This window comes from Peromyscus maniculatus, chromosome 10 (genome assembly GCF_049852395.1).
Source record: "Peromyscus maniculatus bairdii isolate BWxNUB_F1_BW_parent chromosome 10, HU_Pman_BW_mat_3.1, whole genome shotgun sequence".
Classification (NCBI taxonomy): domain Eukaryota; kingdom Metazoa; phylum Chordata; class Mammalia; order Rodentia; family Cricetidae; genus Peromyscus; species Peromyscus maniculatus.
Window position 1 is genome coordinate 100,708,987 of NC_134861.1, and position 22,703 is coordinate 100,731,689.

Below are 22,703 nucleotides of genomic sequence, written 5' to 3' on the forward strand. Positions count from 1 at the left end.
AATCACTGTGTAGCTCAGGTCTCTCCCTGAACCTGGAACAGGTATGTGCAGCCATGCCCGGCTTTTCACATGGGTGCTGGGATCTGAACCCTGGTCCTCAGGCTCTCAGAGCAAGCACTTTATCCACTGAGCATCTCCTCAGCACTGTATGAAATGTTTTCTGTGACTACAGTGTAATTAAATTAGAAGTCAACAACAAAGGCTGTCTATCTCTTTATATCTTTCTTTTTTTAAGATAGTATACTAGTGACTTGGAGTCATTGTAACAGAACACAGACCAAACAACAAAAGGGAGAGAACATTTGTTAAGCTCATAGTTTAGGGTGAAGCAACTTCATTTGTATCTACAGAAGCACGAGGAAGCAGAGAGAGTTAAACCACAACCAGGGTAGGGTTTAATAGTGACCTATTTCCATCAACCATGCTCTCCCTCCTAAAAGCTCCCCACAAGCTGGGGTCTGAGTATTCAAAATATGAACCATGAGGAACATTTCAGAGTCAAACCGTAACACATAAGAAAAGCTACCAATTCAATCTCTAGGCATCTTGATGTTTGAAAGCAAACTAAATAATTACCATTTTTAGTAGTAATGGAAGGGTAGTTGTAGCATGGAAGGGTATGATTGCTAGCTGCCTGTGTCATGAAATAATTGGGACAAAATGTAGTGGTCATTTGGGTTGTAGTGGAAATTGCATAAAAACAATTGCTTTGGAAAAATTCTTTCCCGTGTTTTAGAAGATAGGCTCAAGAATATTCACAGCAGCAACAATCCAAATACTCATTGATGACAGATTGTGTGTGTTATATTAACACGATATTATGTAACAGTAAAAACATACTAAGCTTCAACCGACATCATTAATGAATCTTAGAAATGTAGCAGGGAATTGCAAAGCCATTTGCAGAAAGGGTCTCAAGATCTGAAAACTAAATAGTGATGGTGACTCAAGCTTCTTCCATGTTATTCTATGGGCTGAGGCTGGAGGATCACTTGAACCCCGGGACTCAGAGGCAATCTGGGCAACCAAGTGAGGTCACTGTGCTGGTCAGTTTTGTCAACAAACCTAGAGACACCTGGAAAGAGAATAAGTTGAGGAAATGCCTTTGTGGTCCATAGGCATGACTGTGAGGCATTTTCTCTGATTTCCTCTTAATTTTTTTTTTTTAATTTATCACACTTCACTTCATTCTTTTATTCAGACTGTTTAGGTGATTCCTGTACTTGATGATTACCATACACATTTTTTTGAGATAATGATATAATTATATCATTTCCCCCTTCCCTTTTCTCCCTTTAGACCTTCCTATATACCCCATTCTCAATTCTATGACCTCTTTTTTTCATTACTTGTTGTTACATATGTGTTTATGTGTGTGCTTGTATTCCTAATTAAAAAAATACATATGGTTTTTTTTTTTTTTTTTTTTTTGGTTCTTTGAGACAGGGTTTCTCTGTGTAGCTTTGGAGCCTGTCCTGGAACTCACTTTGTAGATGAGGCTGGCCTTCAACTCAGAGGTTAGCCTGGCTCTGCCTCCTGAGCACTAGGATTAAGGCATGTGCCACCACTTCCCAGCTGTGGGATATTTTCTTAATCACTAATTTATGAAGGAGGATTGCTGTAAAAAGTGGTCCTGAGCAAGCCAGGGGAAGCAAGCCAGTAAGCAGGGTTCTCTGCGGTCTCTACTGCCTGGGACTCCTGCCTGGCTTCCTTTAATGATAGACTATAACAATCTGTAAGCTGAAATGAAACTTGTACTCTCCCAAGTTGCTCTTTGTCCTTGTTTTATGACTGCAACAGAAAGCAAACAGGACAGACCGACTTTTTAAAGACCTGAGACAATGTTTTTTTTTTTTTTTTTTTTTTTTTTTTTTTTTTTTTTTTAAAGATTTATTTATTTATTATGTATACAGAAGAGGGTGCCAGATCTCATTACAGATGGTTGTAAGCCACCATGTGGTTGCTGGGAATTGAACTCAGGACCTCTCGAAGAGCAGTCAGTGCTCTTAACCTCTGAGCCATCTCTCCAGCCCGAGACAATGTTTTAGAAAGAACTAAGTAACACCTTGGGAAAGACACTACCTAACCAAACTGTTGAAAGGGATATGGGGCCAGACATGGTGGCACATGTCTGTAATATTTGAAGGTAGAGGCAAGAGGATCAGGATGCCAAGGCCAGCCTGTGCTACATAGTGAATTTCAGACCAGCCTGGACTACATGAGACTCCAGCTCAAAAAAGAAAGAAAAGAAAAATGAAGAAAGGAAGGAAGAAAGAAATAGGGAAAAGACATGAGAATACCTATGTTCAATGAGTGCTTCTTGACTCCAGGGAAGTTGAGAAAAGAATGGCCCAGGTAGGTGCAGTAATGGTGGTCATAATGAGGGACGAAGTCAGTTCTAGATTCAAGGCCATTTGTTTCATTAACTTTCATTACACATAAATATTCTTTTTTTTTTCCAGAAAACATTTCATACCCAAAACATCCAAGCTGATGAAACAAAAGCTGGAGAGATGGCTCAGTGGTTAAGAGCACTGACTGCTCTTCCAGAGGTCCTGAGTTCAATTCCCAGCACCCACATGGTGGCTCACAATCATCTGTAATGAGATCTGGCGCCCTCTTCTGACCTGCAGGCATACATGCAGGCAGAACACCGTACACATAATAAAATAAATCTTTAAAAAAAAAAAAAAAGATTAAAAAAAACATTTAGTGATTTTTTTTTTTTTTAAAATTTACTTCAAAGAAAAGGCCGGGCAGTGGTGGCGCATGCCTTTAATCCCAGCACTCAGGAGGCAGAGCCAGGCGGTTCTCTGAATTCAAGGCCAGCCTGGGCTACAGAGTGAGTTCCAGGAAAGGCACAAAGCTACATAGAGAACCCCTGTCTCGAAAAAACAAAAAACAAAAAAACAAAAATCCCAGAGACTAAAGATTAAAGAACCAGGGCCCTCGGGTCATAGGGCCTCCTGCTGACCTTAGGGCAGTGGTTCTCAACCTTCCTAATGCTGTGACCCTTTAATATAGTTCCTTATGTTGTAGTGACCCCCAACCATAGAATTATTTTCATTGCTACTTCATAACTGAAGCTTTTCTACTGTTACGAATCATAATGTAAATTATGATATGCAGGATATCTGATATATGACCCCTATAAAAGGATGGTTTGGCCCCCAAGGGGGTTTTGACCCACAGGTTGAGAACCACTGCCTTAGGGAAAGCCTTGACACTCACTGACTCCATCCTAGACCATGCAGGCAACGTGAGACAGTTTTTGTAGACTAAGGTCTTTTCCCACCCTTAGAAAACTAACTTTTCGAGCTTCACACTCCCTTCCATTGTGCTCCGAGGCTTCGGGTGGGAAGGGAACACTGTATGGTTATTGGGTGAGTTTTTTCTACACCTTTCATCTGTTTAAAAATCCACTTATAGGACCATACCATATTAATTACATAAACTGTGGGTACAAAGCTGGGCGGTGGTGGCATGTGCCTTTAATCCCAGCACTGGAGAGGCAGAGATAGGTGATTTGAATCTGTGAGTTTGAGCCACGTCGGGTCTACAGAGAGAGTTCCAGGACAGCCAGGGCTACACAGAGAAATTCTGTCTCAGAAAAACAAAAACAAACAAACAACAAAAAGGAGCACTGGGTTGATTTTTAGTCACAAGTCAAGAGAAATGACCACAGATATCAGGAACAATAATCTCCTGGAACTATGATGAGAGCCATCACCATGAAATGGTGGAAGTGAAGGCTGCTAGAGCAGATCCAAGAGAAGACAGGAAAGAACAGTTGGAAAACCAGAATAAGGGCAGAACTGTCACGCTCCAATTTCAGGAATCTGACACCCTATTCTGTCTCCTTCGTGTTGTGTGACAAAATTTTTTCTAGGAGAAGAAAAAGAGTGAACCATAGAGTTTTTTTTTTTCTTTTTTCTTTTTGTCTCAGTTTTATTTTTATTTATTTTTATTTTCTTTATATACTCATTCTTTTTTTTATTTTACAATACTATTCAGTTCTACATAATAGCCACAGATTCCCTTGTTCTCCTCCTTCCTGCCCCCCTCCCTTTCCCCCCAGCCCACCCCCCATTCCCACTTCCTCCAGATCAAGGTCTCCCCCAAGGACTGGAATCGACCTGATAGACTCAGTCCAGGCAGGTCCAGTCCCCTCCTCCCAGATTGAGCCAAGCGTCCCTGCATAAGCCCCAGGTTTCAAACAGCCAACTCATGCAACGAGCCCAGGACCTGGTACCACTGCCTAGATAGATGCCTCCTGAACAGATCAAGCCAATCAACTGTCTCACCTATTCAGAGGGCCTGATCCAGTTGGGGGCCCCTCAGCCTTTGGTGAACCATAGAGTTTTATTTGCATTACTTACAAGAATATGGGTGAGCTGGGTGGCAGTGGTACACACCTTTAATCCCAGCACTCGGGAGGCAGAGCCAGGCAGATCTCCGTGAGTTCGAGGCCAACCTGGTCTACAGAGAGAGATCCAGGACAGGCACCAAAACTACACCGAGAAGCCCTGTCTTGGACACCAAAGCCCACCCCAGCATGGATGACAGCTCACAAAGCTGGGAACGCACAGCTGCAGGCAACTCAACAGGTTGGAGAGCGTCCTTTCCAGGTGCCTCAGTTGATCTAAACCTCTTCCAGGCAGCTCAGCTGGCTTCTGCTTCTTCCAGAAGGCTGGTCTGGTCTCAGAGTCCTCCTCTGTACAGTCTTTCTCCTCTTGCTTTCTCCTCTTGCTTCTTCCTAGCAGCTCAGCCTCAAATTAGTCTGAGGGGGATTCTCAGTTTTTATTGTTTACTCTGGAGGGCAGGAGCCTAGTGAATCTGGTAGGTTTCAGGGACTTCCTGAAATTATTTTGGGTTGTTTACCTCCTACTTACAGAGCTTCCCTGCATGATGGGTTGCTTCAGTCTTACACAACAAGAGGGCCCAGGTTTGATTCCCATCACCCACATGGCAGCTCGTGGCCATTTGTAACTCCAGTCCTAGGGGATCCAATGCTCTCTTCCGCATTAGGGCACACATGTGATGCATATACATGCATACTGGCAAAACACTCATACACATAAGAGAAAAGTATATATATACATATATTTTGGGTTTTTCTTAAAGATTTATTTTATTTATTATGTACACAAGCCAGAAAAGGGCACCAGATCTCACTACAGAAGGTTGTGAGCCACAATGTGGTTGCTGGGAATTGAACTCAGGACCTCTGGAAGAACAGCCAGTGCTCTTAACCTCTGAGCCATCTCTCCAGCCCATATTTTGTTTTTTTAAGATAGGGTTTCTCTGTATAGCTGTCCTGGAACTCTCTCTGTAGACCAGGCTGGCCTTGAACTCAGGGATCCATTGCCTCTGCCTCCGAAGTGCTGGGATTAAAGGCATGTGCCACCACATCCAGTTTACAAATCTAAGAGAGGAAAAAAAAAAGTTATATGCCTCCACTTGGGGGGCGAAGGTGGGACTGTCTCAAATTCAAGTCCACCCTGAGCTGTGAACTGAGTGAAGAGACACCGGCCCACTAGAGCATTGGCTCTGGCAGGCCTCGCCCTTCTCCCCCATCCCTTCTCCCTGGCTAAACCCTTGGATTACATTCCTAAAGCTAGCCACCAAGGTCTATGCCCTTATTCGGCCACTTCAACCTCCAGAGGCTGACTACCAAAGTCCAGCAATCAGAAGCCCCCTTTGGCTCACCTAATTAACGTGCCCAATTAAAACTCAGCAGGGAGGCAGATGTAGGCGGATCTCTGTGAGTTTGAGGCCAGCCTGGGCTACAGAGTGAGTTCCAGGAAAGGCGCAAAGCTACACAGAGAAGCCCTGTCTCAAAAAACAAAAAACAAAAAACAAACAAACAAACAAAAAAGCAAAAAAGGCGGTGGGGCGGGGTGGGGCGTGGGGCGGGGCGTGGGGTGGGGTCTAGGAAGGCTGGGAATGTGGCTCAGTTGGCAAAGTCAGGCTAGCATACATGCATGAGGCGGTGGGTTCAATCTCTGTTGAAGTTTCCTCCTAACTGGAATACTTCCTCCAGGAGGAGGGAGAGGCTCAGTGAGGTTCAGGTTGACAAACGCCACGTGTCTGAGAAAGTTGCAAGGTTGTCTGTTGAAGGCCCCTCCCCTAGCTTTATAGAAAAGAGTGAACAGCTGCGGGGAGACGCTGACCTGCAGAGCTACAGAGCTGCGGAGAGAAAACCTCTCGGGCCACTGTTCAGAGAATTTGAAGGATGCAGTGCTCTTGGGTTGTAAGCAGTTCTGGGGGGTGGGTGGGCTTTTTGGTGAAGGAGCTGCTTTCAAGTTATCTCTGTGCCTGGAGCAACCCCTCACCCATGTCCTGTCTGTCAGTCCCCTCACCCATGTCCTGTCTGTCTGTCCCCTCACCCATGTCCTGTCTGTCAGTCCCCTCACCCATGTCTGTCAGTCCCCTCACCCATGTCTGTCTGTCAGTCCCCTCACCCATGTCTGTCTGTCAGTCCCCTCACCCATGTCTGTCTGTCAGTCCCCTCACCCATGTCTGTCTGTCTGTCCCCTCACCCATGTCTGTCTGTCAGTTCCCTCACCCATGTCTGTCAGTCCCCTCACCCATTATCCTGTCAGTGACTCCAAACTGGACTTTGGTCATACCTTTTTCCCCCCCAAGACAGGGTTTCTCTGTGTAGCTTTGCGCCTTTCCCGGAACTCACAATATAGACCAGGCTGGCCTCGAACTCACGGAGATCCACCTGCCTCTGCCTCCCAAGTGCTGGGATTAAAAGCGTGCCACCACCACCCATCAGTCATGTCTTACTCACAGTTACTATTGGTGGGGAGGAAAGGGCTTATTTGGCTTACAATTGCACATCACAGTTCATCATCAAAGGAAGTCAGGACAGGGACTCAAGCAGTCAGGAACCTGGAGGCAGGGGCTGATCCAGAGGTCATGAGTGGGTTCTGCTTACTGGCTTGCTTCCCATGACTTGCTCAGCCTGCTTATAGAACCTGGGACAGACCAGGGTTGTGCCACCCAGAATGGAGAGAGTGTAGGGCAGGCTCTCCAACATCAATCACTAATTAAGAAAATGCTTTGCAAAGCATTGGTGTTTGCAGCCCAATCATTTTTTTTGGGGGGGGGGGTTTCGAGGCAGGGTTGCTCTGTGTAGCTTTGTGCCTTTCCTGGATTTCGCTCTGTAGACCAGGCTGACCTGTAACTCACAAAGATCTGCCTGGCTCTGCCTCATGAGTGCTGGGATTAAAGGCGTGCCGCCACCACCTAGGCTGCAGCCCAATCTTAAGGAGGCATTTTCTCAGCTGAGGCTCCCTCTTCTCTGATGACTCTGGCTTGTGTCAACTTGACATAAAACTATCCAGCACAATGCAGTTGTTACTTTGTTCTGTGGTAGGTTCTCTTTCTGAGAGAAATAGATGTGTGTATGCTATGTCTCTGAAGGAAGTCTCTCACACAACACCTCAGTCTTTCATAAAACAAGACGCCTATAATTGTAGCATTTAAGAGGCAGAAGCAGGAGGATCAGAAGTTCAAGGTCATCCTCCATCACAAATGGCATTCAAGACCTTGTCTTGAATTAAGAAAATGCCCTATAGCTGGATCTTAGGGAGGCATTTTCTCAATTAAGGTTCCCTCCTTCTGATGACTCTAGCTTGTGCCAAGTTGACATAAAACTATCCAGGGCAGAGGGTAGTGGTTTTGATCAAGCCCAGGGCTCCACACATGCTAGGTAAATGCCCTAACATTGAGTTGTACATTTGCTTATGCTATTTTTAATATACAGAAACCCAAGGGACCCATTTTCTTTTTTCATGTTCTAGTTCCCACTCAAATCTGAGTCATTGAGATCAACAATAGATCAATGGAAGCCAGTGAAAGTCCAGCAGGCATGGGACAGCACGGATGTTTTACATCCTGTGATCTTTGGAGTATGTATGTTTCCAAGAAGAACTTCCCTTTGACCCAGGCAGCAGGGAAGCATCTTGCTCCAGCCTGGAACTTTACAAATCCATACACAGAAACAAATATAAAAAAATGTCCATTATAAAATAATGTATGGTGACAACACATGGTTATGGCCATGGCTATCACTGAATACACTGAACCAGAGGCTCCAAGCATCTACCCTGGATTTGACACCTCCTAGGCCCCAGGAAAACGCTAACACAGATTTCTTGTGCTGTGTCCTCAAAACAGAAGGCAATTGTTTCTGAAGGTCATGAAGACTTTGGTTTCTGATGTTGTTGACATTTGAAAATTGCTTTTTCATGCAGCAGGACTCGAGTAATACTTTTTTTTTTTTAACACAAGAGAGAAAATTAAATTCTGGAATTCTTTCTTTCTGACAATGAATGCAAAAGATTCATTTTTAAAAATTATTTTTGTTTTGTGTGTATGAATGAATGTGCACTTCCTGCACACATGACCACCGTGGTCTGTCAGAAGAGGGTGTTGTGAGCCACTGTGTGGGTGCTGGGGATCAAACCAGTAAGTGAGTACTCTTAACTGTTGAACCACTTCTCCATCCCCGTGGGAAAGATTTTTAAATAACAAGTGTCATATCGAAACAGCACAACCCACCTCTGTTGTTGTTATTGTTTTATCTCTAGCCCAGAATGGCCTTGAATTCCCTGTGCAGCCAGAGGCCTCCTTGAATGACCTGCCTGCCACCACTACCAAGTGCTGGGATTATAGAAGTGTGCTGCCAGGACCAGTTTGTTACCATTGACGGAACCCACGTCCTCAAAACTCCCTTTTGTGAAGACTGATTTCTATTTACTTGAACACCTTCACTGCCTTGCTAGTGTCAGCTTGAGCGTGCATATGTGTGTGGGTGTACACACACAGGCTGCAAGACGATGCTGTGTGTCTTCCTGCATCACTCTCTCTACCTTATTCTTTTGAGGCAGTCTCTTACTGAGCCTGAACCTGGAACCAGGTATGGTCTCAGGCATCCTGTAACCTCAGCACTGTGGGGACAGAGACAAGAAGATAACTAGCCTTTGCTGGGTGTCAGCCCAGGCAAAAAAAAAGTTAAGTCCCAGAGTCAGTAAGAGACTCTGTCTCAAAAGAATAAGGTAGAGGCCGGGCAGTGGTGGTGCACACCTTTAATTACAGTACTCAGGAGGCAGAGGAAAGTGGGTCTCTGAGTTCGAGGCCAGCCTGGTATATAAGGTAGAGAGTATCAGAGGAAGACACCCAGCACCCTCTTATAAACTTTGTGTGCACACCCACACACAGAAGCCACATTTACGCTTACACTCATGTACACTCGTGTACATACACACATAGAGACGATAAAGTTGCTCAAATAAAGAGCAAATCAGTCTTTTCAGAAAAATGAATTTTGAGTTAATGATATCTACTTATGTAGTATTGCTTGCTCTGAATTACGTTAATACAAATGTTCATAACCTAAATAGAATCTGAATTTTAAAAGGAATTAAATTTAGTTGGGTATGGTGTTGCACACCTGTGGTCTCAGGACTAGGTAGAGGCAGGAGGATTACTGCCAGTTTGAAGCACTGGGCACCTGACTCAATGCAGGGACAGGAATGAGGTGACTCAGCAGATAAACACCCTTGTCCCCGAGGCTGATAACCCGAATTTGATCAGCAGAACTGTGTGGAAGGAGATAATTGAGTATTGCTTGCAAGTTATCTTCTGACTTCTAAATGTTTGTTATGGCATACATGGTCCACCCTCCACAAAATAAATAAATAAATGTCAGAGAGAGAGAGAGAGAGAGAGAGAGAGAGAGAGAGAATAAAAGGGGGGAGAGAAAACTCACTCTGTAAACCAGGCTGGCCTCGAACTCACAGAGGATCCAGCTGCCTCTGCCTCCCAAGTGCTGGGATTAATGGTGTGTGCTACCATATCCAGCAAGATATAAATATTTTTAGGTGCCTTCCCACCCCCCCACCCCCCCACCCCGGCAAAATCAGGGTAGTAGAGTCAGTCATAAAATGCTATTACTATGCTGGACAGTGGTTAACACATGTCTTTAATCCCAGCACTCGGGAGGCAGACACAGGTGGAGCTCTGTGAGTTCAAGGCCAGCCTGGTCTAAAGAGCAAGTTCCAGGACAGCCAAGGTCACATAGAGAAACCTGTCTCAAAAAACCAAAAAACACGTAAATAAAATGCTATTGTTAAAAATAATTGGGTACATAGAATTTGTTTATGGGGAGCAGTTTTCAAATTGCATTCTTTTTCTTTTTTTTTTTGAGTAAAACCAAAATTTATTATAAGCCACAGTCATCCTAGAGTCCCCTAGGCTATATATATATTCCATGGTTCTGTGGGTTGTAGTCTGATTGTTTCATTGTTCTTTATTTTATATCTAGAATCCACTTATGAGTACATATCATGCTTGCTTGTCTTTCTGGGTTTGGGTTACCTCACTCAGGATGATTTTTTTCTAGTTCCATCCATTTGCCTGCAAATTTCATGCTTTCATTGTTTTTCTCTGCTGAGTAGTACTCCATTGTGTATATGTACCACATTTTCTTTATCCATTCTTCAGTTGACGGGCATCTAAGTTGTTTCCAGGTTCTGGCTATTACAAATAGTGCTGCTATGAACATAGCTGAGCATGTATCTTTGTGGTATGAATCAGCATTCCTTGGGTATATGCCCAAGAGTTACCGGTATGGCTGGGTCTTGAGGTAGTTCGATCCCTAATTTTCTGAGAAACCGCCATACTGATTTCCACAGTGGTTGTACAAGCTTGCATTTCTACCAACAGTGGAGGAGTGTTCCCTTTGCTCCACATCCTCTCCATCAAATTGCATTCTTGTTGAGTTTGTAAATCTCTCACCCTTGTAACTGTTCTTTTCATATGTTTAATGTTTGTTTACATTTTTCCCTTCAGGTATCACGCAACCCAGGCTGGCTTCCGATTCACATGCAGCCCAGAGTAAACTTTTCTGACCCTCCTTCCTCTCCCTTCCAAGTGTGGAGACAGCAGCACTAAGCTACATCCCCAGCCCTAGAAGGAAAACTTTTGAGGAAGGGGGCTTAAATAAACTCAGATTACTAGCTCAGAGAGATGGAGGTAGAGAAAACGAGTGGTTATGGCAGGAATCCAGGGAGACGGACAAGGGAGGTATAAGGCAACTGGAGAGTGCCGTAGGTTTCGTTTGTTTTTCCGTGTAACTGAGAGCTTACTGGAGGTCGGCACTCTGCACGCGCCGGAGAATGAAAAGTGCGCTTGAAGCAGAGTCAGGGAATCTCTCCTCCCTCAAGTCTGAGGCTCTCAGGCTGGGCTTCCTGCCTGTGCACTGGGATTTCAGGTTGAGTAAGACAAGGCAGAAAGCTGACATTCATCCTCCGGCCAGCAGGGGGAGGCCGGCCGCGCGCCTTGAGGCCTGCAGCCGCTCTCTTCCCCGCGTCGCTTGCGTGTTGGCGGCGCTACATACTGCGCATGCGCACGGCGCTCCGGTCTTTTTCCCCCTAGCGCCGCCGGGCCCGCAGGTCTGTGTGGAGCCGCGGTCGCGGGTTGCCGTTCCGCAGGATGGTGAGTGGGCATCTGGGGCCCCGGGGCCGCGCGCGCGCGGGGCCCGCCCGCCCCCTCGCTGGTGCCCGCTCGCGGCCCGTCTGCTGCGGCCTGGGCGGCGGATGGCACTGGATCCTCCGCTGCGCGGCCGCCGCTCCCAGCGTGGCCTGCATGGCTGCCGGGGGGAGGGGCTCGGCGGAGGTGGCCCGGGCCCGGCTTGCTGGGGCGGCGGCCCGCGGGGGCCCGGCTTGCTGGGGCGGAGGGGGCCCGGGGCCCGGCTGGCAGGGGCGGCGGCCCGCGGGGGAGCCCCGGCCGCCGCCGCGCCTGCCCGGAGGGCCGCGGTGTGCAAGCCCGTCCCGGGCCGGGGCCGGGGACGTCAGTGGAGGTCGGAGGCCGGCGTCCCGCGTCCCGGAAGGGAGCTCGCGCCGCTGGGGACTCGGCGACTCCTCTCCCTAGTTGGTGGCCGGGCCTCGTTCTCAGGGTGGGGTGGGGGCGGACGTGGCCTCTCCTGGCGTGCAGGTCTGGTTAGTGGGGAGTGACGCCTGAACGCGCCCGGCGGTAGCACCCAAGCCCTCGGTTTGCGTTTTCACAAACGGCAGCGGGGAAGTGAGCATGGTGAGGTTAAAGTCTCGAGGTGAGGCGCAGTTTTGGGCTCAGGTCGCTGCACAGGTGAATTCTTCCCAGAAGGTGGGCACAGGGATCAGTTGGTACCAGTGCACGGGAAAGCGGGTACAGGAATTGGAAGATTGTTTAAAGAGAGCTGGTACCTGTCAAGTGTCGGTAGGAACCTGCAGTTGTGGAGGGCTGAGGTCAGGGCCTTGCGCCTGCCAGCCATCTGCACGTTCTCTAAAGCTTGGCTGTGTGTGTTTCACGAGGAAAATAGAGCAGCAGTTCTCAACCTGTGTGTTGGGGGTCACATATCAGATATTTAATGCTCCGATTCATAACAGTAACAGTTACGGAGTAGCAGCAATAATTTTGTGGTTGGGGTCAGCACAACATATTAAAGGGTCACAGCGTTAGGAAGGTTGAGAGCCACTGCTCTAGAGTGATTCTTACTCCAGTCAGCTTAGAAACATGCTACAAGTTGACAGTTGTGTTAATTTGCTCTTGAATGTTATATTGTTACATGGTTAACTCAAGTCAGAGGTATAGACTAAAGCCTATTAACAGCACTCAAAAGCTATCAACCTCTGGGTCGTCTTGGGCTATATAGTGACAACCTATCTAAAAAAAAATCATTGAATGAAACATTTAGTAAAACTGACAACATTTTTGTTTTTCCTTTAAAGGGGTTTGTGAAAGTTGTCAAGAATAAGGCCTACTTTAAGAGATACCAAGTGAGATTTAGAAGGCGGCGAGGTATGAGCAGCTTTTCCTGTTTCAGTTTCTGAATCAACTTGATGGTGGAACATCCTTCTTAATTTTTTTTTTTTTCTTGCAGAGGGTAAAACTGACTACTATGCTCGGAAACGATTGGTGATCCAAGACAAAAATAAGTACAACACACCCAAATACAGGATGATAGTTCGTGTAACCAACAGAGATATCATCTGCCAGGTGAGTTCTGGATTTGAGCATTGTGTGATCCGACTCCACAGCTCTTAGTCGTGTGCTAGAGAAGATTTTCTTGCAGTTAGTAAGTTTGAAGCTGAGACTTCAAAATTGCTATTTTGGTTTGGAAATCCTGACTCAGTTTTATTGAGTTGAGGAGAAAGGCTGGTCTGAGTTTATCAGATGTTACTGGACTGGACATTGTTAATATATATATATAATGGAGTTTTTATCTGAATCTGTCAGATGTTAATGGACTAGACATCGTTAATGTAGTCTTGACTGTGTATATTGTATATACTTACTGGATATAATTTTTCTTGTATTAGTTATAAGCTTTTTAAATTTTAGACAAAAAGAGAGGAAATGTGGCATTGTATTCCCCCAAATATTGTGCATGCTAATAAACTTAACTGTATGAGGTCTAGTCTCCCAGTTACTACGGAGTAGAGTTTGTCATGCACTAGCCCCTGGCTTTTACTCTATGCCACTTGACTCATTAAAGAGGCTCCAGTAATTGTTTCAAAGTGGGAAGACCCACTTTTCAAAATTTTATTTACTTACTTATTTAATGTGCATTGGTGTTTTACCTGCATGAGGCTGTCAGGTATCCTGGAACTGGAGTTACAGACTGCTGTGAACTGCCATATGGATGCTGGGAATTGAACCCAGGTCCTCTGGAAGAATAACTTAACCACTGAACCGCCTCTCCAGCCCCCAAGGCTGGTAATTGTTAGGGTGATTACCACCTGGGCTATAGAGTGAGAGCCTGGTTTGAAAAAACGAGCTTGCTATTTCTTGTTTGAAACGGGTTTTAAATGTACAGAAATGGTGTTGGGATTTAGCTCAGTGGTAGAGCGCAAGGCCCTGGGTTCCTTAGCTTAAAAAAAAAAAAAACAACAAAAAATGTACAAAAATGTCTTCTGTTTTGGAAGCCAGTAGCAGTTCCTGTATTCAGAATCTTCAGAGCTTAGCTGATAGGGAGCTGGAATTTGCTGGTTAGGAGATAGGTACACTTGCTTTCTGTGCAAATGTATTGGCTGTGAAGGCGGGGTTGTCTTCTGATAACTGAGCATGGATTAAGACTTAGTTATTTTTAAGTAATTGTTGTTGCCTTGATTTTTGGAATTAGGGGGTTTGAGTTGGATCTCACTCTAGACCAGGCTGGCCTGAGTTCAGTGGTCCACCTGCCTCTGCCTCTCAGTGCGGGTTTAAAGCGTGTGCCACCACTGCCCTGCTTTTTTATTTTTCATTATTTATTGTAATTAGGTTCTAGTGTGTGTGTTTAGCCGTACTGTTTTTTTTGCTAAGCGTCTGTGTAGTTGACTGAGTGTAGTTGTAGGTGCGCAAGGGCGACACCCACGCAGATGGGTGTTCATTGAGCTGTCTCTTCTCCCCACGTCTTGTTGAGAGGCGCTTAGACAAGTACTGAAGCGCCCAGTTACTAACCTGGCTTTTCTCTCACTGCAGATCGCCTATGCCCGCATAGAAGGGGACATGATCGTGTGCGCAGCGTATGCACACGAGCTGCCCAAGTACGGTGTGAAGGTTGGCCTGACAAATTATGCTGCCGCCTATTGCACTGGCCTGCTGCTGGCCCGCAGGGTATGTACCCCTATGGCTTTTGGAGAGTGTCAACTGTTGGCAAGGGATGGGGTTTTGTCTGTCTTACATTTTTTATTGTTTCTGGATCTGTCTAGACCAGCTCTGATAGAATTTTCTTCAGTGGTGGGGCTATGTGGTTAACTAAACTTTAATTATTTGTGTGCATGTGTGTGGGGGCACATGCCTGTTACACACACTGGAGGTTAGGCCAACTGCATGAGTTGATTCGCTTCCACCCTGTGTGTTCCAGGGATGGGTCTTTGATCAGTAGGCCTGGTGGATTAAAATGTAGGGTTGGGGGTACTCCAGATCCTTAGAATCTGTTTCGATGGGATCTCTACCACAGGAAGTTTATATATTATATGGACATTAAAGTTTGAGAAAATATCCTCACCACTTTGGGGGTGGACATTAACAAGGTTTGTTTGATGAGATTGACATATCTACTAGCAGGAGGTGAAAATACAAAGTTTGCCTTACTTTTGTGTTCTTGGAGCTCACTGTTTGGCCATGTAGTTGGCAAGCATATGCATCGGTGTTGACCCCATCATCATGGGTTGCTAAAATATGCTTTTTTAGGGGGAAGGTTGCTATGATAGGTGTAAGGCCTTGGCTTGTGGTTTCACCATAGCCACATAGTGTACCAGCAGAGGAGTCCCCAAAATTAATCACAGAGCTACAGACAGTATTAGTATTCCTAAACTACAACTGATGACATTCAGTATTTAGGTGTTGAAATTGTAACAAAATAAGACTGAAGAAATAGAGAAATCACATGACTAAATATAAGGATTAAATCATTACATTGTTGTGACGTGAAATACATTTAGTGGTTTGAATGTTTTGAGACAGGGTTTGATGTTGACTTCTCTGTTCATAGCTTCTCAATAGGTTTGGTATGGACAAGATCTATGAAGGCCAAGTGGAGGTGACTGGAGATGAATACAATGTGGAAAGCATTGACGGTCAGCCTGGTGCCTTCACTTGCTATTTGGATGCAGGTCTTGCCCGAACTACAACTGGCAATAAAGTTTTTGGGGCCCTGAAGGGAGCTGTGGATGGAGGCTTGTCTATTCCTCATAGGTAATAAACAGTATTCAAGGTTTCTGCCTTGACCCCAGTACTTCCTGTTTGTTCCTGTTGGACTCTGGCAGTCACTCAGTATGTGCTCTGTGTTTGGTGCTGTGCACAGGAACCTGAGAACGGGAAGAGCTCTGTAACGGTATTAGAAAAGAGGAGACAAGGTCTCCTGTCTATCCCAAGCTAGTCTGGAATTGGAGATGATCATCTTCTGCCTCCTGGGTGCTGGGATGAAAGGCATGTGCCGCCACCACCACCGCCTGGCCCTGTGCATTTTGTTTTTCTGGTTAGAGTAGAAGTTGATTTATTGAGTTATAGGGAAATGTGGCTTTTAGAATACACATTTAAGCCTAGCAGTGGTGGCACACACCTTACTCCCAGCACTCCAGAGGCAGAGGAAGGCGGATCTCTGTGAGTTCCAGGCCAGCCTGGTTTACAGCTCAAGTTCCAGGACAGCCAGAGTTGTGATATAGAGAAACCTTGTCTCAGGGAAAAAAAAAAAAAAAAAAAAAAGAATATACATTTAGGGACAAAAGCTTTCAGCCATTAATAAGATTGCTGGACATTCTTGGAAATTAAGTAATTAATGTGTAATTCCTCAACGTTAGTGCATACTCACTTATAAAATTCTTCTTGAATAGCATCATCGATTGTGACTTTAGATAAATCACTAATTTCCCCTTATTCTATGTACCACTGAGAAATAAAAAGATTTGAGGGTTGAATTTTTTAAAAGTGATGATCTGGCTTTGTGAATATTTGGGGGAAAGAGGAGGGCTAGAGCACAGGAGTTTGAGACTGCCCTGGGCAATATAGTTAGACCCCATGAAGATGAAAAGCAAAATTTTGTTTATGGAGTTTTTATCTTGGGGAATTAGAGACGAGCTGCCAGTGATGACATCCCACTAACTGAGCAGTTAGTAGTTGGTCCTTTGATTGCATATGATGCAATAATTGTTTCAAGACGGGACTGACGGCAGCTCCAGAGGTGAATTCCTGGGAGTGTAGTAATTTGTCCATACACTAAAATACAGAAATTTCATTTTAGTACCAAACGATTCCCTGGTTATGATTCTGAAAGCAAGGAGTTCAACGCAGAAGTACACCGAAAGCACATTATGGGTCAGAATGTCGCAGACTACATGCGCTACCTGATGGAGGAAGACGAAGATGCTTACAAGAAACAGTTCTCTCAGTACCTCAAGAACAACGTGACTCCAGACGTGGTAAAAATTTACCTGAGCATGCCTGTTCACTTAAATACTTGTTTCAGTGGGTTGTTCTTAAACGTAGGCTTATTTCAGTTGCAGAATGGAAGGTTGCATGTTGCTGTGTGGGTGGACAGGCTCCTGAGCTGCTTCTGCCTTAAGTGGAGTTAGCATGTTGGGTGGGAAAAGGATTTTTAGGTGCTGATGTAAGTGGGCTTCCAGCACTTAAAGCCTTGGATGCAAACAGGTGTAGCCAGAAGGGTCAGATTCAGTGCAGCTGTGCAAACTCGATCACTAGCTCTGCATAATGTGGCAGCGGCTAAGGGAACCAGGTTTGCTAGAGCAATTGTGGTGATGGCAATGTACCAACCTCAGAAACGACCGAGGTGCCCATTCTGTCCCAGAACAGTTCTGCTTTTTTTTTTTTTTGGAGACTGGGTGTCACTTTCTCCTGAACTTAAACAATTAAACAGGGAGTTGATATTAAACCAGGGCTGCCTTTGAACTTAAGATAGGCCTGCTTCCACCTCCCAAACCCCTAGTATTGGAGTTAAAAGCATGAGCTACTTTTTAGATGGAATGTACAATACATTTTAGAGTTTATTAAAATCCTAGGGAGCTGTAGGGTTCACGGGAGGAATTGTGTTTGCAACAGTGAATTTGATATTAGAAAATTGGGATGATGTATATTAAGACAGTGGAATAATTGAAGACCATGGTTTTTGAATTTTTAGTAAAAATACAGAGCACATCACATTGTCATTACAAAGCTATTATAACTGTGAAGTATCGGTTGGAAAATCATTTTCTGTCCTCTGTGCTTTGGATATCATCTTAAGACTAAATTCATAGCTTGAGCTTTTAGGACAGGAAAAGCATGAACAGTGATATTATACTTCAGTCTTCCTGGGTCTTGTACTGACCTACTTACGTTATATTTGTTCACAACTTCAGATTTCTGGGCTTTGGATGCCTGCGTGACAGAAAGAGGACATTGAATCCCATTGTAGATGGTTGTGAGCCACTGTGTGGTTGCTGGGAATTGAATTCACCTCTAGAAGAGCCTGAGCCATCTCTCCAGCCCTGAGATGTGTATTTCTTAATGCCGCCTTGTGTTCATGCCACTTTGCTCTTTGGCTAATACTTTTTATTTTGTGGTGGTCGGAATTACACCCGGAGTGTTTTGCAGGGCTAAGCATACATGCTCAACCACTGAGCTTGCGTCCTGTAGTTCATTTTATCTGCAGCATTCTCTTCCTGTGTGCCTGTAGAATTCTCTGCAGGCATGTTTTTCAGTGTGAGTGATTTTTTTTTTTACCTAAATCAGTCTCAGCTATGTGTGAAGCTGTATTTACATTTCTCTGTTGGGAAGAACCAGGTTATTAACTTTGACCATTTGCAGTTTTCAGATAGGCTTGCTAGCTGTGGTGGACTGTATAATGGAGGATTGAAGGGGGAATTTGTTTTCTGAGATGGAATCTCAGCATATATAAGGAGTACTGGGATCACATGCTTGGGCCACTACATTCAGCCAAGAAATTTAACTTTTTTTTTTTTGTCGTGGTGGTGGTTTTTGTTGTTGTTGTTGGTGGTGGTTGTGGTTGTGTGTGTGTGGGGGGTCTGTGTGTGGTGGTTTTTGTTTAAGACAGGGTTTCACTGTATAGCCCTGGTTGTCCTAGAACTTACTCTGTACACCAGGCTGGCCTCACACAGGGATCCACCTGCCTCTGCCTTCCAAGTGCTGGGATAAAAGGCATGCACCACCATCACCTGGCAAGAAATTAACTTTTAGAGGGGATTTTGAGACCTGCCTTATAATCCCAACATTAGAGAGACTGAGGCAGGATTTGGAGTTTGAGTCAGTTTGCACTTCATAGGGGACTTTCTCAAAGGGGTGGGGAATGAATTGAAATTGTTGGGGTCTAAGTGCAGTTGGGCCTTCCTGCATTTCCTTTTTAAACCCCTTTGTCCATATGGAATGAGTCAGTGTAGAAAGCTGGATTACAGTCACTCGAACAAACATGCTGGGGATCAAGCTCATGAACACCTACTTCAGGGGGCTGCAGTTAATACTAGACATTCAGGGTTACAACCTTGGACTTCATTTTTTTAAACAAGCTTTAGAACCAAGTTTCCGCAACAAAACCTAATCAAATAGGTGTAATGTTCAGGGTTCTAGAGGCTGTACTTGCTGCCTCATAAAAATTGGCAGTGGTAGAGTATGTCTTTGGTGCTGGGAATTGCTTTAAAAGGTCTGTCATGTAAAAGTAGATTGTAAATCTAGGGTATATGAGATAAAATTAGTAATTTCCATATTTGGTGGGGTCCCCCACCTCATGTCCTTGTCCTTAGACTCAGTTGTCGATCGGTGTGTCTTCCTTATCCCTGTATGTTTAGCATCTTACATCCTCTTGTTTGGGTGTGTACCTTCTCTTGAAAGAATGTAGGTCAGGCAGTAGACTACAGAGTACGGTGTATTTCTATAAAAAGTTTATTGTAGGCTCTAGGCATGGCTGCTTTCTCACATCGATAGACATTGGGAATGCTGTAAGGAAAAGGTGGATTATACTTTGGGGTTTAAGCTGGGAACATTGGCTTCCTTAGAGAACTTAGCAGGACAAACTAGAGCAGGCAATAAAGTACTGTGCCTTAATAATAGGGCATCTGAAGTGAAGGCAAATACTGTTTGCTTTGCTTTGTTCCAGATGGAGGAGATGTATAAGAAAGCTCATGCTGCTATCCGTGAGAATCCAGTCTATGAGAAGAAGCCCAAGAGAGAAGTGAAGAAGAAGAGGTGTGTGTGCTACCATTCTCTGGGAAACAAGTTTCATCTTGCTGGTCAGATTTTGAAAGCAGCTGTGCAAACTCGATCACTAGCTCTGCATAATGTGGCAGCGGCTAAGGGAACCAGGTTTGCTAGAGCAATTGTGGTGATGGCAATGTACCAACCTCAGAAACGACTGAGGTGCCCATTCTGTCCCAGAACAGTCATGCATGTTTTACTGGCTACCTATAGAGGTGTAGTTATGGATGCTTCTTCACAGCCCACAGAACATTCATAACAATTGTGCCTCCCAGTCTTGAATAGTGGGCTTGGAGCTTGAGATGGATATGGTGGCACTGTTTGTGATCTCAGCGCCCTAGAGGTTGAGGCATGAGGATTGCCATGAGTTCAAGGCCACATAAAGGATGGATGTATCTATGAAAATCATCCCTCCAAATAGAGATTTTCAACCTCTACCCAGTTACAAAATCTGTCATTGTTCAGCTGAACTTGGGAGATACATTCCTGTCTTTTTATTTTGCTTTGTAGGTGGAACCGACCCAAAATGTCTCTTGCTCAGAAGAAAGATCGGGTTGCTCAAAAGAAGGCAAGCTTCCTCAGAGCTCAGGAAAGGGCTGCTGAGAGCTAAAGCAATTTTCTATGAAGATTTTTTCATAAAGATAATAAACTTATTGACTAAGCAGCCATTTCTGTGTTGGTTCAGCTGTTATTACGAAACCTTAGGGGATAGCGTGAAGGCATGGAAGCCAAGGAGTGGAGCTCAGATCCATCTGCCTTTGCTGGGATCAAGGGCAAGTAACACCATACCTGGCTGAGAAGTTTTTTCCTCCCACAAAACAAGCTTAGTTCCCCCTCGCCCCCAGAAAAAGCCATCTTACATGACAGAGCTCTTGGGTTTCTAGTCTTCCTGGAAGGAGTCACTGTCTTTTAGCTTGTCAAATCTGGTAAGCAACAGACCCATGACAATGCAGTTGAATGACAATGCAGTTGACAGATTTAACAATTTGAGCTGAAAGGGTTGTGGCTTTTCTAGTTTTCATTTTATGCAACTGTTGAAAGGTATGTGTCAGACTTGAATATACATAGGAAAATAAATTGGAAGGGTCAAATACTAAACCTTGAATTTACAAGGAAAAGGACTAGGTGATACATTTATGCCTTTTAAGAAATAGCCCTTCATCCCACAAGAAGTAAAAATTGTGATTTATACCAGTCTGGATTTAGCTGAGGTGGTTTGGGTTTTGATCACCTCTGGTCTTAAAATGTCAGGCTCTGCTTTGTGGAACTTGGGACTTCACAAAAACAGTCATTACATCCCCAGCCTAAGATGTCTGTTGGCTGGTTGATTTCTAAGATGGTACCATCAGATCTAATTTCAGTCACAGTGGTAACTGCATGTTGACATGTGGAATACATGGTGAAGCTAAGTCACTCCAACCATTTCCTCCATCTGAAGCTAAAATATGTAAGTACAATATAATAAACCATGCTATAAAACCCAACCTTTTAATAGAAGGAGTCATTTTAATTTACCTGTGGCATTTTTAATTTGAGTTAAGGTGCAAACTCTTACCATGCTAAAACATTAGTAAATTCACATATAAATTTCCTTGTTTAGACAGCAGCTTCAATGCAAATGTATCCAGCAATGGGATTTGCTAACATATCTACAGAGCACTCACTGTATGGAATGAGGCTTTTCACAGCATTAATTTTGAGTCAGTCAAAACAGTTAACAGTGGATGTACTTGTGAACTCAGGAAGGACAGGAGTGAGTTGTGGACATCTCTTGGCCCTATACCTGCCATTACTGTCATTACAAATTTAAGATAATGGCTTCATGGGCCCAGGGGACAGAAGCCATCCTTTAAATGCTCTTAAAGTCATAAGTAGATTCTTAATGATGGCAATGCAGTCCAAATGAACTAAGAGTCATTCGTGTAGGAAATTTTCTTCCACAGTAATGTTTTTAGGTTATTTAATATCAAAGAATGTTCCATTTCCATTTGGTTTGCTGTGACTTTGAGAGCAATACAAGAATAGAGTTGCTTTTCCAACTCTTCCCGGATTTCACTTGGAGCACCATGCAGTAAGTAGTCTTTGAGGAGCTGACAGGCTTTTGCCAAGTTTGGTTGTATCACTTCTGAAGTGCACTTCATGGTGCTCTGGTCACAGCTAGTTCTACAGTCTGTACCATAGACACAGTCCAGGTCAGACTCACAGTGGCGATCCTTAATAAGTTCCTTTAGGTTTGTTTCTGGCACAATTTTTCTCATATCCACCATCTTCAAGTCATACTTCTCATTATATCCTAGGTTTTTGGCACTAGTATCACACATGAGGAAGTTTCCGTAGGGGCCATGGAAAACATCCTCCACAAATTCTAGAAGTCCTATGGCTATCTTGGCTTTTCTAGGCCATGACGGTGTGAACAACTGATCCATGCTCCTTCTGAACCCAGATGGAATAAGAAGTTCAATGACCCATGGAAGACTTATTCCGTAGAGAGAGGTATATTCAACACTTTCCATCACATAGAGATCACCACAGAATCCCATTAGTTTGGGGGTGTGTTCTTTATCTTGAAGTATTACCATCAGAAGAAACTCATTTAACTGGAGAAGCGCCCATGCTGACTTGGCTTCTCCTAAGGAGACCTGGCCATCTCTGTCTCCGTCAGCCACTGTCAGGATGAGGTTAACCAATTCAGAGAGGTTTCCTTGGTCACCTAATTTGGCCTGTCAAGATAAGGATTTGTTGAGTTATGCAAAAGAAATAAAAACTAGGAGGATCCTGATTTTAAGCTTGTGTAGTTTAGCAAGTAAGTCTTGAGTCTAAAAAACATGCTGAAAAGTAGTTCTTCCTTGCCAGTCTAGAGTACTATGTGCCAGGGTCCTGAATTTAATCCCTAGGTATCCATGTAAAAGAGTTCTTGTAGGTCATGTCACCATGCTAGCAGTTCTCTTGCTATAGAACCAAAG

The 22,703-nt window shown here is 44.5% G+C and overlaps 2 protein-coding genes and 3 non-coding genes across 9 annotated transcripts in view; 4 read left to right on the forward strand and 1 right to left on the reverse strand.

Annotated features, from left to right (window-relative positions):
* Positions 1-11,366: 11,366 nt before the first annotated feature.
* On the forward strand, positions 11,367-20,404 carry Rpl5 (ribosomal protein L5). Of its 2 annotated transcripts, none has more exons than XM_076546944.1 (8): positions 11,367-11,511; positions 12,783-12,852; positions 12,935-13,050; positions 14,515-14,649; positions 15,530-15,732; positions 16,778-16,955; positions 19,643-19,731; positions 20,251-20,404. In XM_076546944.1, the coding sequence occupies exons 1-8, from the start codon at positions 11,509-11,511 to the stop codon at positions 20,348-20,350; spliced, it is 894 nt and encodes a 297-aa protein (XP_076403059.1). In that variant the 5' UTR covers positions 11,367-11,508; the 3' UTR covers positions 20,351-20,404. The 2 variants fall into 2 exon arrangements, with proteins under 2 accessions (XP_076403059.1, XP_076403060.1); XM_076546945.1 differs by having other exon boundaries at positions 16,778-16,952.
* On the forward strand, positions 16,617-16,710 carry LOC121821024 (small nucleolar RNA SNORD21). Its single transcript, XR_006061728.1, has one exon. It is a non-coding gene; the product is annotated as a small nucleolar RNA SNORD21 (small nucleolar RNA).
* LOC121821026 (small nucleolar RNA SNORA66) lies at positions 17,217-17,348 on the forward strand. Its single transcript, XR_006061730.2, has one exon. It is a non-coding gene; the product is annotated as a small nucleolar RNA SNORA66 (small nucleolar RNA).
* LOC121821025 (small nucleolar RNA SNORA66) lies at positions 19,796-19,927 on the forward strand. The gene has a single exon (XR_006061729.2). It is a non-coding gene; the product is annotated as a small nucleolar RNA SNORA66 (small nucleolar RNA).
* An 840-nt stretch (positions 20,405-21,244) lies between the features above and the next one.
* Positions 21,245-22,703, reverse strand: part of Dipk1a (divergent protein kinase domain 1A) — an 81,010-nt gene continuing 79,551 nt past the window's right edge. For all 4 annotated transcript variants that reach the window (XM_076546943.1, XM_076546941.1, XM_076546942.1 and 1 more), the window contains one exon: positions 21,245-22,460. In XM_076546943.1, coding sequence (XP_076403058.1) covers positions 21,648-22,460 — 813 coding nt within the window. In that variant the 3' untranslated portion in view covers positions 21,245-21,647. The remainder of the gene's footprint in view (positions 22,461-22,703) is intronic.

Excerpts from the sequence above, each read along its gene's own strand:
- Rpl5 (XM_076546944.1), top strand. Across the intron at positions 14,650-15,529 it reads GCCTGCTGCTGGCCCGCAGG|CTTCTCAATAGGTTTGGTAT; the intron begins GTATGTACCCCT and ends CTCTGTTCATAG. Across the intron at positions 15,733-16,777 it reads GGCTTGTCTATTCCTCATAG|TACCAAACGATTCCCTGGTT; the intron begins GTAATAAACAGT and ends ATTTCATTTTAG.